This window comes from Penicillium arizonense (genome assembly GCF_001773325.1).
Source record: "Penicillium arizonense strain CBS 141311 chromosome Unknown PENARI_contig038, whole genome shotgun sequence".
Taxonomy (NCBI): Eukaryota; Fungi; Ascomycota; class Eurotiomycetes; order Eurotiales; family Aspergillaceae; genus Penicillium; species Penicillium arizonense.
The window spans coordinates 133,402-148,677 of NW_019173315.1; the positions used below are offsets into that span (position 1 = coordinate 133,402).

Below are 15,276 nucleotides of genomic sequence, written 5' to 3' on the forward strand. Positions count from 1 at the left end.
CTTACTTCCGGTTATAAATCGGGCTTTTCTATTCTGCCTTTCTCTTTAGCCATTTCTCTAAAGTTGAGTATTCCTAATTGCTATGAGGTTGAACAATGGTGAATTTCTGGGTCTTGCAAAAGAATCTACATTTTGCCTATAAGCTCCTTTTCTTAGCTCCCTATACGTAACATAGGTCATGGATATAGAGAAAAGGGTTGAATTAAGTAAATTGAGTCTCCCAAAAGGTGCACAAATGTGGGTGTGAGCCCTAAAAGATTCCATCGGTTCTTATATGCCCAAACGGATGTAAACCCTGCGTCTTCTGGATGATGAGTGATGTGATCAAGAAAGAGATCAGAGAAAATAAATTGGCTTGAGATCAGAAATACCATGCAGTGACGGGAAAAGAGAATATCCATTTGTATCAAATCTGATCGTTGTGAAGGCATCAAATGGCCGGCAAAAACATAACGGTGGCAGCAAATAGCACTTTACAGCCCTGAAAAAACACAAGGCATCAAGAGATCCACAGCCTTCCGTGTTTTTAGATAAAAGCAAAAGCACATGGAAAGCGCAACGGAATGTATGGGGTGTTCATGGTTTCTTCTCCTTGGAGGAGGCATCCTTCTCAGTGGTCTCTGCCAAAGTATCACTATCGAGTCTGTATGTGGGGGGGGGTGGTTGGAGAAGTCACCTACCCTCTTCCGGAACTTCCTGTACCTGGGAAACACTGCTCGGGTCGACATCTGCCGCCTTCGAGGAGGTGTTAGTGGATGATACTAGATGGCCATAGAGAACTCACGAAGGTCAAACCCTCTGAAGCATTAAGAGGTACCTCGCACCCAGGATCCTCCTCGGTCACTTCAAGCTCCTCTTTGGTAGTTTTGTCCTAACATGATTGTCAGTAATTAGCCTCTGCAATCTCCAAATGATAGTAGTGATCGGCAGGGGCAATCCTAGCGTGGGACACAATAAATGAATACGCCATATATTAAGCCATATCCAGTATACAGGACGTCAAATCGATGTTGCAGTTGGTTATAAATACCTCTTCATTTTCCGAGGAGAACTTGTCATGATCCACACTGAGGTTGCGGAGCTTCTGTATCGAGGGGAGATTGTTAGCTTCAGCTCAGAGTGCCAACAGAAGAGCAAAAGGAATAAACTGGCCAAGCCCAATGAGATGCTCAGACTCACATCTCTCATGTTTTTTTCTCTTTTCGCGACGGCCATCTCGCGCGTTCCAACGGACCACAGAAGGGTCCGCCATGGGTGACCATCGAGGCTTTTTTATCGGCGATGGCAGAGCGGGAGGAGAGGGAGGAGAATTACTCATGATAGTGAGTATCAGGCATTTGTGAAGAGAAGGCTTGTTCTTTTTGGGTTGAGTTGCAGGATGCAAGGAATGGGACGGTGAAGAGAAACAAAGATGTAAACAAAGAAACCTCTGATCACCACCTTTCATTGTCCTTTCCACCCACTACTCAACTCGATGTCACTAGCCGATGGCTCCTTCTGTGCGGTTGTTCCAGCCACGCCTTCTGTCAGCTTATATGACTTTTGTTTCTCATATCAATCCAACCAAAGCTTGCCCCCTTTTAAATAGCTTCATATTCAAACCCGATTGAACGCCACAAGGTATTCATTGGTCTCAAAAACAGTAGGTAGCAGACCTATAAACAACCAATACTGCATTTATTCAACATCGTTCCAAATTCGTAGCAACCGTAGCTAATTTCCACTTAGATACGTACATTCATCTGTGTGTGTAGGGTTCAGTAAGTGATCTTGAAAACCCATGCGAATTGATCTGCCCTTGCAACTTCACTGCTCACAGACAGGACGACACTACCGTTCGCTGTTTTCATTGATGGGATTTCGGTACCGTGCATGTGGCCGCCGACAACAGTTAAGCTGTCGCCTTCCAACCAAGGAATCGGGCTTGACAAGGTGAGCGTGTTATTTGGCCTTGTCAAGCAATGGATATAGAAGGCATCTTGTGAAGTCGTGAATCGGATATTTTCTCCTTCCTCGGGGGCAACAAACCAATAAGATGTATCGTATATAGCTTCAGCATGGCTCTTGATCCACCTCCCAGCCTCCCGGAGGTGTTGCTGTTCGATGTCCAGGATGGTCCCATTTGCCATAGGACCGATGTCAAGAAGGAAGTTACCATTCTTGGACACAATATCAATCAGTGTGGTGACTATCGCCGATGCGTTCATGTAGCTGGCCAGAGGGGTGGCGCGATTGAATCCATAACTGTATGGATCCATGCCAGCACTGCTTTCCCATTTCCGGCGTTGAACACTTTTATATTGAGCATATTCCGGAGTATCAAAGTCACCTGGAAGGCCGCATCGAGCATTCATGACAACCTGTCGGTTTTCTTCTGCGGCACGGTTGAACCACGCTGATGCGAATTCCGCTGTCTTGTTGGGTCCGCCGATATCACACCACATAATGTCTGTACCTAGATCCGCCAAAATGTTCATCTCAGGCAGTATCTTGTCGTCGATAAAATCCGCCAGCGGCACATAGCCAGTATATGGCAAGGTCTCGTTCGTGAAAGGATTGGTGGCATTTCCTGAGGATGTCAAAAACGAACACAAACAAAATAAGGTTGACCATAGACGTCTTACCTCCTGGCCAACTGCCAAATCCGTATTTCTTGTAGTCTGGGTGAAACCATTCAGGGAGCGAGTAGTATACGGCCCGGTGCAGATGTGGCTGATATTTCTTGGCTGCATCAAATAACTCCTGGAGGGATGAGCTTTATATTATGGGACACTGAACGCTTTCCATACCTTGACCAAATTTCGATGTGGTGTGAGGGCTACAGATGTCCTCATTGAGATGTTTGCTGGAAGATCAAAAAGAGCATAGCCTTCATGATGCTTGCTAACTTGCACAAAATACTTGGCACCGGCATCTGAAAATAGATCGACCCATTCTTTGGGGGAGAATGCATCTACAGTGAAGTTGTGGATGAAATCATCGTAAACGACATCCGGTCCATACTTGTCCAAATGGTAACCAGAGGTATTCGTAGGGTCATTCGCTGTGTTCAAGGACCACCAATACCTTTATGTTGTGAGAGATGAACACAGTTGGGGGAGATTATTGACTTACCATTCGGCATAGTTTTCCTTAGAACCAGAGTTTCCCCAGCCTGGCACAGAGTACACACCGAAATGTATGAAGATACCAAATTTGGCATTGTTGTACCAGTTTGGAGATTCATGACTGTAGATCGACTCATAATTGGCCTCAAATGGGCGAATTCCATATGTTGCATTGAAGGAGTATGGCGTCGAGACCACATCATGCCCACTGATAATGACTGTCGCTGGACCACTGCTTATGGGTACTCCCTTCCTGTTTTGAACTCCAATCTCAACTGTAGCTTGGTCTCCAGGGCCGAGTCGTTTGATAATACCCTCAGTTATGGTTTCGAGACCGGGCGAATGAACTTGGATGCGCACACTGTTGTTTCGCGTAATGGAGAAAGGCCCAACGTTGTTGACAAGGGCTTCAATGATCTGAACTTTGTCGGATCCATCAATCCACTTTTGCGTAGAGCGAGCGTATTGAATCTCAAGTCTTGGAGTATTGGATTGATATTCGGGTACCGGCAGCATTGACAGCGCAAAGACGTGCAGTTTTGTGTTTACTGACGCGCCCCCGGGCTCAGTTGACGCACCAGTCGAGGAATTAGGAAGCGAGAGAGAAACGAGCTCTTTCGAGGAGTCGAGCCAGTTGACAGTCTGGAAAATATTGGATCGATTGAAATTGGTGGTATTTTCTGTCAAATAATGTCCGAACGAAAGGTCTGCACCAGCAGGATATGGCCAGCTCCACCAAGCCGGAACTAAGAGAGGCCCAGATGTCGTGCTGCCATCACTATACTTTGCTTCAATAGAGGCAGATGCCATGCCTGTCTCGGAAGCCGCAAGCATCTGGTAACTGAAATACCTCGATCTTGGGACAAGAATCTCTTGTCCTTGTACTAGTACATTGTCATATCCTGAAGAATTAAAGTTGGAAAACCGATAGTTGATGCCTCCGTATGTAAATTGAGAAGGTGGCATTTGATCTGCTGGATAGGAATCTGTCGACAGTCAATCTAATTCATTTGTATACGCCCGAGCTACTCACTCCCTGAGCCATCGAAACTAGAATCATTTGGCTTGAGTCCAAATGCACGATTGTTAAAGTAGTAACTAAGGTCAATAGGCACAGAGGCATTGTTGTGGGTCAAACTCTTATATTCATTTTGTGGCTTGAATATCACTGCTTGGGTGGTGGATATACACACAAACAGCGTGTAAAGCGTGAAATTGAGAAGCTTCATGACCAAGGGATAGAGAAGATTCTCTGCTTAAATGAATCCCACATTACACTGAAGCGTTTTAAATCACAATTCATAGTGTCGCACTTCCCCGCACATAATATGGTACAGAGACATTGGCCATGTAACTCTGATGCCGGGTAAACACAGTTGATCGGCATGCGGGGGTGGCGGCCTTTCACGGAAACAACTCCGAACTACATCGGCCTTTGAGTTTTGATTAGGTAGGAAACTTGGCCGTGAAGACTGCTAGTTGTTGTTTCCAGCGCTAGGTGAGATGTCATGGTTATTCCCTGTCGTTAGACATAGGGAACATCAGTTGGGATGTGCATCTCTTTGGATGGATGACTCAAGAATAACTAGAAATGATAGTGGCTGGGTCTTTATGAAACTGGGAAGGTGTCATAAGGAATATGTACATAGAGACAGAGAGTTGAATAGACATAGACCAACTCGGATATAAAGAAAACAGTTTACCTCCTTGACTGAAGGCTTCAGAGACAATGGCCTTCAAGAATTTGATGCCCTTCATTAATCTTCCGAATGAAGTCTTTCTCTGCTCTCCGTGATAAGCAGCTGTTGCTTGAGAATAAGGCTTTACTGAGTACCACCACAACGCTAGGGGACGGTGAATTGGGCGCCGAAAATGGCTAGGTTTGACGCCATTTTAAGCGTCCTATTTGTCGATTCCAAGAGATATGGTACGCGCTAGTTCTGCGATAGACCAATGGTCGGCCATATAGCATAGAATGAGTGTAATTCCTAGAATTGACTTAGCGCAGCGAATATTTGACGCCAACGGTGATTTAGGTGCTGTTGGTCCACCAATTAAGCGAGACTTGCGCATTGGCACGGAGGAAGACGTGGTGGAATACTATCAAGATGATAGCGCCAACGATGAAGCGGAGTATCGGGTGCCATTGAGTACGCGAGATAGCATTAAGACCCCGGTCACGCCGGCTTTCCCCTCGTGGACAACCGAGCAGCTGGAGGAGTATCAGACCTTCATGAGGAGCTGGACTTGGACGCTGCGGAGTCGGATGCGGATATGTGCCAATGACTTGGACGGTCACGAGCACTAGCAGTCCCATGGCATCCTCTAAAAAAGAGAATGACCGAGGAAGAAGTGACAACCGCAATGAGGGGCGAGGCGCTGGGTAAATACCAAATCGGGGAACAGATCTTCGAGACATTCAGTGCTTTAATTGCGATCAATACAGCCGCTATTCCGCGCAGTGTCCCCTGAGAGACACTGCACAACCGAGACCAATTGCAGCTAGAGCAGCGTTGCCAGGCCCCATGCGTGAAGGCGATTATTTGCGTAACCATGAACTAAGAGAGCCGAATCGGGAAACCATCCCTAAGACCATTCTAAAGAGAGCAGATTCGCGAAAGGAATCGGAGGAAGGAAGTTCTGTGAATGAAAGCATCCGGGAACGAGAGTATTGCGTTCTACTTGTGACGTCGGACAGAGACATAGCCTACGCTGCAAATCGGCCCTTGACCAGAAATCAGCGTGGCAAACAACCTGCGATAGATTCAATCGCCGGCGCTGGTATCGAACAACGCGTTGTTGAAGACTACTTTCCTCGAGACCGAGCCGCAGGACATCAATGCCTTGACCCAGTGCAGGCAGAACAAGTGATACGGCCTGTGGGAGAATGGGAGAATTCCAAAGACGAGAGCGAATGGAGACAACGTCCGCCTAGTTAGAAGTAGTTGGCAGATAATTGGTCTTTTTCTTAAAAGCTTGTAGATAGTTTCTTTCCCACATGAAGGCCTCGTCTACATTTATTAATACATTTGTACTGGTAACGTGAGGATGTATGCATATACTGCATATTAGCAAGCATCAGGCGCATTCCAAGGTTGGAGATGGCTCAGGGGTCTCCATCATGTGTCTAGGCTCCAGTGAAATATATATCATACGAATCTGAACATACTTCCCTTTCCTAACCTAGGTTGCCTTAGGCCACACCGCTACTCGACTAGGTTAGTCGAGAGCACGTCAGCTATGGCGTTATGTAGGCGGCTGGCCCATAGGGTGTCTTCGCTTATCCTAGGTAGACTGCGACAATGCCCGTCTATAGGCCTTAAAGTATAGGCCTTAATGTAAGGCCGATTGCCCGTCCAGGATGGGCCACAGGCGTTTGGGCTATAGGAAGGTCCGCCCATTTTTGTCTATAGGCATTGCCCGGCCTATTATAGGCAATGCCTGTTTGCCTAATTTTATATAAAGTCACCTAAAATAGACGACGTATAACGTGCTAATTTATTAGGATATATTACTATTTTTTACCTACGTACGGACCTACTTCCTTTTATACGGTCGGAAAAATATAATAGTAATCTAGGTGACGGTAAAACTGCCGCCTCGGGAAGTGATCGGCTCCCGGAGCACAGGGTGAGTTAGTCACCCCGCCGCCCTGAGCAGCTCACGGAGCGACCCTGAGCAGCTCACTGAGCAACCTGATCGCTCACCTCAGTGCTCAGACTGATCGGCCTGTTTGATCTCAACTTGCATCATCGTTCTTTCAAAAGCTCCGACGATATCCGCACTGCTGCCTACTCCTGGGAGCGATGACTAGGAAATGGCGCATTCTCCCGTTGCTACAGTAACTTTCACACTGTAAACTTCCAGTTGGTCGGCTCAACAATGTCTTTCAACTTGTGTGAGAGATTGACCATCTCATCACCTTTACAATTCACCATCCACTCTTCCCTTCAACATGCAGGCTCTGTCCCGCCGTCCATTCAATAACCCTAACATAGATTCCCTTGTTGTCCCAATTCTCTATATCCGGGGCTGGCTCGATCCCAGGACCATCGTATACTGCTACAATCGGGCAAACATTCTCGCGTGCCCTGCCATTGGCCTCGAATGCATTCACGCGCCGTGCTACGCATAGTGGAGAAATAAATCACCGGTATCAGTATGATTCCGAACAAGGAGCCCGCCACCCCGCCACATGGTCAACACCATGCTATTGTTCCTGGGATCACTTCCTCCAGTCGATCCACAACGAGATTGAACGAGTTTAATTGGCCACGGCAAAGGGCTGAGAAGTTGCACCGATAACGTAGGTGGTCTCATTTCCATATTGCGTTACGACGGAGCCAAAAACTGTGCCGATCACGGGCATAAAGTGACAATGAGGCCTGAAATATAAATAGTCACAAGGATACCTTCTTTCTCGATTGCCTTGTATATCCTTTCAATCCTGTCTCGCTGTCTTCTACTCCAACTCTTCTATATTCAAATATCTTTGCTTTCGCCATGGTCACACTGAATCATCAGAGTTTCTGGCAGCCGCCAACAACGGAGTCCCCACAAAGATGTTCTTCAATTTGCTCCGAAACCCAAACCGTTGTTGTGACAGAGAAACTCAACGCCTCAGGAGAAAGTTGCGAAGAAGGTTATTACAACCTGGAGAACAATGTGCCACAAGAAGAGCACAGGGCAGAGGACGTGGGTAGGTTACATTCTTGACATTTGCTTCAACACCTTTTGAGTTAATACGATATCTCTAGCATCGGAAATTGGCCGGCTCTCTCCATCTATTTCGCCTAATGTCTATCAAAGCGATGCATCAGCCGCCAATAATTACCCCGATTACCCCCAGGAGGTCGCGCTTTATCCTTCCTCTCGAGTCAGTAGTACTCCCTCCGTGACTGGCCTAGATGGACCTGGAACAACGAGAGTCTTCGACGTCTTTGAGGATGGTGACAACAGGAATCTTACTGCAAACGGAAGCAAGTGTGCCTGGGAAGACCTAAACAGTTCTTACCCGAAACGACCCCGTTGCTTGAATTCAACCGCCATGAATGCAACCAAGTCACGCAGAAGACGAACGAGTCAACCAAAAGCCGAAGGTTCGTCATTTGAAAGCGAAGAGAGTTATGCAGATAACCTCGCTGGGCTTGGGAATGCGATCCGATATCTGAAGCGGTTTTACAGCCTGGCCACTGCTGAGGCCAAGTTCTCTGATGATCTCGCCGATGCCGATATTCTCAAAGAAAATCTCGCGGTGCTTCAGGTTGCAACAAAAACGCTACAGCACGCTTACGGCATCATTGCAACAAGCGCCACAGTAATAGGGGATCCTGTTCGACAAGCCACGACCGTACAAGCACGGCAAACTATCACGCGCAGGAAGTGGTCCGTCGAAGATGACAGTCGATTACTGAAGCTGAGAGACTCACAGAAACTGCCATGGAGTCGTATCCGCGACTTATTTCCTGGAAGAACTCTGAGCGCAGTCAAACAACGTTATGTCCGGGAGACTTCCAAGCAGATCGAAACCTCCGCCGGCAAACACAACCACTCAAACCTCTCTGACCAGCATGTGAAGCGCACATCGAATATCCGAAGAAGCCAGAGGCTGGGCCGACCTCACCAAATCAAGAATACAAGGAGCGACGCCGAGCGCCATCGAAGGTGTCCCTCGCGTGCAGTGAAGCATTCTGGTGATTCAAACGCAATGAAACTGGATTCTATCGACCCCCGACTTAGAAATCTCGGTCAAACCTAAAACTCGTCTACTCGAATTTCCAGATGAGGAAAACGATAATGAAACCCGAGACCTAAGTGATAAGGACTTGTTGTTGATACAGCCCGAATGGTCCTACACCATTCTGGGTCGGGAGTTCATGCATACTACAGTTGATTCAGACAACAGAGCCATCGTTAATGAACAGTGTTTTCGCATCCTGACCTGTTGACGTAGAAATCCGAACAAAGACCCGCGGATACTTGGGACCTTGAGCATTTCTTCTCCAGTAAGTGCCGCAACTACTGCAAAATCTAAATAAATTGCGTACAGTAGTTCTGGGTCAATCTTTCGCATTTCTTGTGGAACAAGTCACATGAAAAGCACTTATATTGAGTAGATTGAGAGTGCATCGTGTCTGATGGGGGAATCGGAAGACCTGCCAGAGCTCGCCGTAGAGGACAAGGAGCTATTTATTCCTAGAAGCCCAAGAGTGCCCGGAGCTGCTTACACACTCAGATGATAGACACCGTTGTTTGAGCAATTTTGTATCCAGTGGGTGTCAATATCGATGTGGCAACCCACAGAATGTACATTTGAGTCGAAATCTTGAATATTCAGAGTATACTTCGATGAGTTTGATGTACACATTCAGTCAACAACCAATAATGATGAATGGCTGCATATGCTCGGACCAAACTCAATACTTACGACCAATATGTATTGTTTTTAAACATACTCGTTATAGTGGTACCATAATGGAAATTTGGCAATACAAATACGGAGTGGCTGTGCGGGCAATCTGTGGCTGTGTAAGAAGCCGATTTTCATGACAAACTAATACCATATTTTCAGTACAATATTAATTACAATACTACGGGCCGTGTTCCCACTGACTCAGGTTGTTGCGGGGTCTCGTAATGTACAACTGCTACATACGTATATGTCCCAAACTATGCTAATATCCCTCGAATCAGGGTTTGCTTAGGAGCCTACACTTCGCTTATTACTTCTAGGCTATACAATTAAAGTGTCAAAAACTAGGGACGAGAGATCTGGAAATTTAGAGTGCTTTGAACTTGATACACACGTCTTCTGCCTGCATGTAAGATCCTTATTGCTCTCAAAGGAGTTTGGCGCAATATGGATGTAGGAGAGGGCCATGAAAGATCTAGAACAGATATTTGGGTTCCAAGACGCTGAAAGAATGCTTGGTTTTACTGATGTATATGTTCGACCGCAACGGGCTCAAAAGCGGTCGGGGGACCAAGCCAAAAAAAAAAAAGAAAANGGGAAAAAAAAAAAAAAAAAAACGGATTGCCTACATGACCGCCCTCATTTTAGAGGATATTGCCTATGACCGAGGCCATTTACACTCTCATAAATGGCGACCGAATAAAATGTGACCGAGGACCTATGAGTACCTCGTTTGTCTTCTCGATTCTTTCCTAAGGAACGCTCAATGGTCCCATAAATTAAAAGCATCGACTCAGTTATGTCCGCTCCTCGATTGCGCAGTACCCCCAGAACCCAAGAATAAGACTGCTAATGAGCAATTCCGCGTCAACAAGTCCTACTTCGCCGACACCGACTTTTCAACGCGGCCAAAAGACGAGTCACGCGAGGAGGGCTTATCAGAAAGTGCAACGCAGAAAGGAGACACTTTTCAAAAAGGCATTCGAATACTCTACGCAATGCGATGCTGATGTTCAGCTTGTTGTACGAATAAGGAAGACCGGCCAGATCTTTACTCTGACTTCCAAGTCGGAAGGATGGCCGCTATCTGCAAACCAGCTGGTGTGTTAATCTCACTGTTTCTTTCCGTGCCTTAATGTTGGCAACGCTGACCGAGAAAGGACTTGAGCCACCCAATACCAATCCGAAAAACGACGGATGAACTTGCGAGGCAATACGAGAAACGTGGGACCTTGGTTGTCAAAACGAACATCCCCGGTTCAGATGACACAGAAGATCAAAGCATCGCAGAAAACAGCAATCCTTTTGTCCTGGCATCATGAGTTCTGATGCGTGAAATCTAAATTTGATGATATGTGAAGGCTCATCGTGGGACAAATCAGGCATTGGCAAAATGTGGCAGGACGTGACCTGGATTTTCCCTGGGCCTTGAGTAGTAACTAGGCCTGATCTAGAGTAGACCGCAATCCACTCTGCTCTTGGTAAAATTACAAATTTATCTAGCGTAGGAGCACATTAGAGCCCTTCAGTCAGCCCCATTAGATTAATGCATGGGAAGCCAGAAAATCCAAGCCTTTAAAGATTCCTGGGAGATCAATGGCTTCCAGGATCGTTATCAGGTCTCCTAGGAGCATGATATTAAGGTTCCAGGAGCGACACCGGTATTCCTGAGAGCCCATACACTCCCAGGAACCCATAGTTGAGCCCCAGGAATCAGATCTCCATTTCCGCAGCCTTCCGTCAGGGTCAACAACACATCATGCATAGTTCACGATTTTGTACCCAAACCTTGATCCTAGCGCAAGAACTAAAGTTCCTAGGAGTCAGGTGGCTCGATGCTGGTAATGAGAATCCGCATCCACACAGCTTAGTATTTTAGAGAGAGATTCCCTTTCCAAATCACGTCAAGAATTTTCAATTCTCATCATTTTGGAACCTCCTGTTACTACCAACTCTCTAGACCAGTCGTGCCACCTCAAGTCCACGATCTCTGCGAAGATGCCGCTTTTGGGACTTCCACTGGAAATCCTTCTCTGGGTTGGCAAGTTTACCGACGAGAAAGGTCTTCGAACTTTGTGTCTTACGTCTCGAGAATTTAACGTCATCTTCAGAAAGAGCCTCTTTGATTGCATAGACTTTCAAGATTCCCCGCCAATTCACTGGGCGATCGAACATAGAAGCTTAGGCATCCTCCAGCACTCTCTGGGTTGGGAAAAGGCAGACATCAACGAAATGTATTCTGGCTTTACACCTCTCATGTTGGCTACACAGTTGCGGTACGCAGACGCTGTTGATTTGCTATTAAGCCATCATTCAGTGAAAGTCATACAGTGTAATACTTTGGGAGAAAGTGCCTTCTCGATCGCAGTCCTGCATGGAAGCGTCAAAATTGTCGAACGACTCATCAGTCTGCCGGATATTGATATCAATAACAAATCCCTGGATGGGAATGCGCCCATTACAACCGCACTAGCTTGCCACCAATCTTATATCTTCCAGCTTCTCTTGTCCGATGAGCGGACAAATGTCAACATCTGCGATCATCATGGCCAAACACCACTGCATATAGCGGTAGACATTGGCGACTATGGGGCGATTCAGATGCTTGTACGGAATCCGCGAGTTGATGTCAACTGTTCCAACGACAGACAGGAAACTCCGTTGCTTCTGGCAGTCAAAGGATACGGTCGTTTTCTCCCGACCAACAAAAGGCTGCTTATCATTGAAGCCTTGCTTTTGAGTCCATACATCAACCTAAATTATCGAGATAAGAATGGACGTACCGCAATCTGGTATGCGGTGGACAATTGCGACGCAAAACTGGTTGAGCTGCTCTTGCAACAAATGAATCTGGATCTGAATTGCGCCGACAAGTTGGGCCAGACACCGTTGGCAAATGCTGCTGCAAATGGTTCATTAGGCTTGGTCAAAATCCTCTTCCGACAGCCGGGGCTTCATATAAGCCCTCAATCTACCGATGCACTACCGCCACTTTGGTCGGCATGTCGCGCAGGACAGTTTCCAGTCTTGGAATTTCTCTTGGAAAATTCAGCCGACATTAACCAAAAAAGCCCATCAGGGGTGTCGCCCCTTCAGATTGCAGTCATTATGGAGCATGTCGACATTATCCGTCTCCTTCTCAGTTATGAAGAAAATTTACTGATCAATGACCGAGACCGTCACTCCTTTACTGCGCTCATGTTCGCGTCAGCTCAAGGTAGGCTTGAAGTTGCCAGAATGTTATTGGAGCATCCCGATATAAATGTGAATGCGATGGATGATCAGAAGAGGACATCTTTCTGGTGGGCTGCGGCTAATGGGCATTATGAGATTGTACATTTGTTGGCCAATCAGCGTGGTGTCAAAAAGCGACTGAAAGATTCGAATGGCCAGACAGCATATGCCATCGCCAAGGAACGCAATCATGGGGATGTCAAGGTTTATTTGCGAAGCTTTTAGTCTTCAAGCTAGTTTGTAGAAAGAGATTTCATTTGATGCGATACCAGCCCGTTAGCGTGTCCACGGCGGTCAGGTTCTCTGAGTGCAATGCGGTAATGCATGTAGTAGGCTCTCTAATGCAGCTTCTTGACTACTGCTTTTCGTTATCTAGAGATAGATACCAAAGCCAGCGCTGGTGAGCCCTATTCTAGACCAGGGCGTCGGCCGTGCAACGGGCTTTTGCTAATGCTACCTAAACTTGAAGCAAGGGAGGGTACTATGATGGATCCTGGCCTTCCGTCGAATAACAAGCCACCAAATATCTGCGTCACGGAGCCTGTATGCTAGACTGGGAATGGATCGGAATCGTTAAAACGCCTAATGGCGGACGAAGTGTTGAAGCTAAACATGAACATGGACAAGCATCTCAACGAGTAGGAAATAAGTCGGGTCTACAAGTCGTTGTTGAGGAAGAAACGGTTCCTCTGAATGAACAGGCTTTTCTGGGAGCAAGTGAGGACAATTGGATCGGTCGTCTTTGCCGTCGCAATGTTGCACTGCAACCTATGCAGTACAGCAAGGTAAGCCGAAAGTTCATTGCAAGCCCTCCATTCTTCTGATTGCTGAAGCACTAGCCCTCATTAAACTGCCTTCGTTGAAGAGGCTTTTGCCACTTGAGAAACCGTATAAATTGGCCGAGCGGGAAGCACCTGCGAGGGTGAAAAATGGGTTTATCATGTTAAACTGGTCGAATGAGGAAATTCTGATCACGATCTACTTCGTGGCCCGATGCATCCGTCCCAAGTCGGTCCAGGGCCTGCTTCTGCGTCGAGGATACGATCGTTCTCTCGCCGCCATCGAACGAACAATCATATGTACAACCAAGCAATACCCATATTTGAAATTCGCCAATGGTCAATGGGATCTAAGCGCCATTGACCGATGGATGAAAGACTTTGTTCGAAGTCAAGAGTCAGTCAACAAGTTAACGCGTTTCTCACTCGAGGATGCAGAAGATATGGTCCTTGTAAGCTGTCTCTTGAAGTTGATTGAAAAGGTATCTACGACGCTTACAAAGTTCTATTTGGTATAGAAAATATCTGTCGATGATCTATTAGAAACGATGGACAACCTCGGCCTAGACTTCACAGACCCGGCGTTCAACGCCCGCACATAACTTTGCATTTAGTATCGTAGTCAGGGATTAGCGGCAGGACAGACATATGATTCCGAAACAATCTGAGGATACGCCGATCAGTTAATAATATAAATAGACGACAATTAATGCGGAGGCCTTGCAGTAGAGTCGCTGACACACACGCAAAGATAATAGTAACTCCAACCCCCCGCTGGAAATAAGTAAATAGTTCTTTGATACAGTACTGGAAGGCTTCATTGTTGCGTAGATCACGACTTCCCAAACAAGTAAGCCAAACTGAGCATACTAAGTGGATACATGATATGATGCAAAACGTTGATCATTATTCCCAATCTTTTGGCCTTATAAACAAAGCTTCCGTTTTGATCGCGTCAACCCAATTTTGCGAAGTCTTTCCTGGGATCTGGAGAGATCCTTTTAAGTAAATCTTGCGACCTTCAACCCTATCGGGCCATGCACGAAGTAGTATCGGCGCCGTTGGTGGGACCGATTGGAGGTAGGACGTGTTCAAGGTGGCTGTCACCGCATTCTTACAGGAATCTGCAAGAATTTGGTCCATCAACAGAGCAATATATCCGCCAAAGAGTTTCCCATTGTAGTAGCACATCTGTTGTGCAGGGCTCAAGGACATAAGAGACTCTACCTCCCACCCCAGAGGATGTGGCTTGAACTTGGGAAGATAGCCCTGCAACAGAGAGTCCATCATTGCACCCGGGGATTCCCGAGGTACAGTTGCAGGGCTTAACTTTAGGGCGTCAATATCATTATAGTGGAGGATAACACATTGTTATTGGTACTCACATCTGTGTTCTTGGATAATTTGCTGCATGCATCACAAGATGACGATGGGCATTGTTCTGCCAATGACCGAGATTTGCGAATCGATCGATAGAGGAAAGATAGTATGTATTGCCGCTTCAAAATTCTATACATTGTTGTTGAAAATTTGAGGAAGAATGGTTGCACGCTGCAGATTTTCAGTTACTGGCTCGGTAAATTTATGCAGAGATTCCCGCAATGCCAGTATTTCTATCAGATGGTTTCACCTTTTCCTTTTTCTTGAAATGTTGATTGCCCCGGGGCGCGGGCAAGACCGGACTGTTTTAGCCCACTCGTTCGGTGAAATGTGGTCTTGCATCGGTCGAACTAATCTGCCGGGG

General features: G+C 46.6%; 5 protein-coding genes across 5 annotated transcripts; 4 read left to right on the forward strand and 1 right to left on the reverse strand.

Moving 5' to 3' along the window:
• Positions 1-576: 576 nt before the first annotated feature.
• PENARI_c038G08607 (uncharacterized protein) lies at positions 577-3,941 on the reverse strand (the record flags this gene model as incomplete). Its single annotated transcript, XM_022636993.1, has 9 exons — positions 577-620; positions 681-735; positions 785-871; positions 1,031-1,084; positions 1,737-1,742; positions 1,818-2,569; positions 2,625-2,742; positions 2,790-3,066; positions 3,115-3,941. 9 exons carry the CDS (start codon positions 3,939-3,941, stop codon positions 577-579), a joined length of 2,220 nt encoding a protein of 739 aa, XP_022483141.1.
• Positions 3,942-4,979: 1,038 nt separating this feature from the next.
• Positions 4,980-5,415, forward strand: PENARI_c038G03661 (uncharacterized protein; the record flags this gene model as incomplete). The annotated part of the gene is made up of 2 exons (XM_022636968.1): positions 4,980-5,034; positions 5,144-5,415. The coding sequence occupies 2 exons, from the start codon at positions 4,980-4,982 to the stop codon at positions 5,413-5,415; spliced, it is 327 nt and encodes a 108-aa protein (XP_022483169.1).
• A 2,195-nt stretch (positions 5,416-7,610) lies between these two features.
• Positions 7,611-8,865, forward strand: PENARI_c038G10848 (SANT/Myb-like DNA-binding domain-containing protein; the record flags this gene model as incomplete). The annotated part of the gene is made up of 2 exons (XM_022637004.1): positions 7,611-7,806; positions 7,865-8,865. 2 exons carry the CDS (start codon positions 7,611-7,613, stop codon positions 8,863-8,865), a joined length of 1,197 nt encoding a protein of 398 aa, XP_022483176.1.
• A 2,652-nt stretch (positions 8,866-11,517) lies between these two features.
• Positions 11,518-12,978, forward strand: PENARI_c038G00014 (ankyrin repeat domain-containing protein; the record flags this gene model as incomplete). The annotated part of the gene is made up of 1 exon (XM_022636951.1): positions 11,518-12,978. The coding sequence occupies one exon, from the start codon at positions 11,518-11,520 to the stop codon at positions 12,976-12,978; it is 1,461 nt and encodes a 486-aa protein (XP_022483134.1).
• Positions 12,979-13,693: 715 nt separating this feature from the next.
• PENARI_c038G08881 (uncharacterized protein) lies at positions 13,694-14,134 on the forward strand (the record flags this gene model as incomplete). Its single annotated transcript, XM_022636996.1, has 2 exons — positions 13,694-13,984; positions 14,051-14,134. 2 exons carry the CDS (start codon positions 13,694-13,696, stop codon positions 14,132-14,134), a joined length of 375 nt encoding a protein of 124 aa, XP_022483156.1.
• Positions 14,135-15,276: the final 1,142 nt, after the last annotated feature.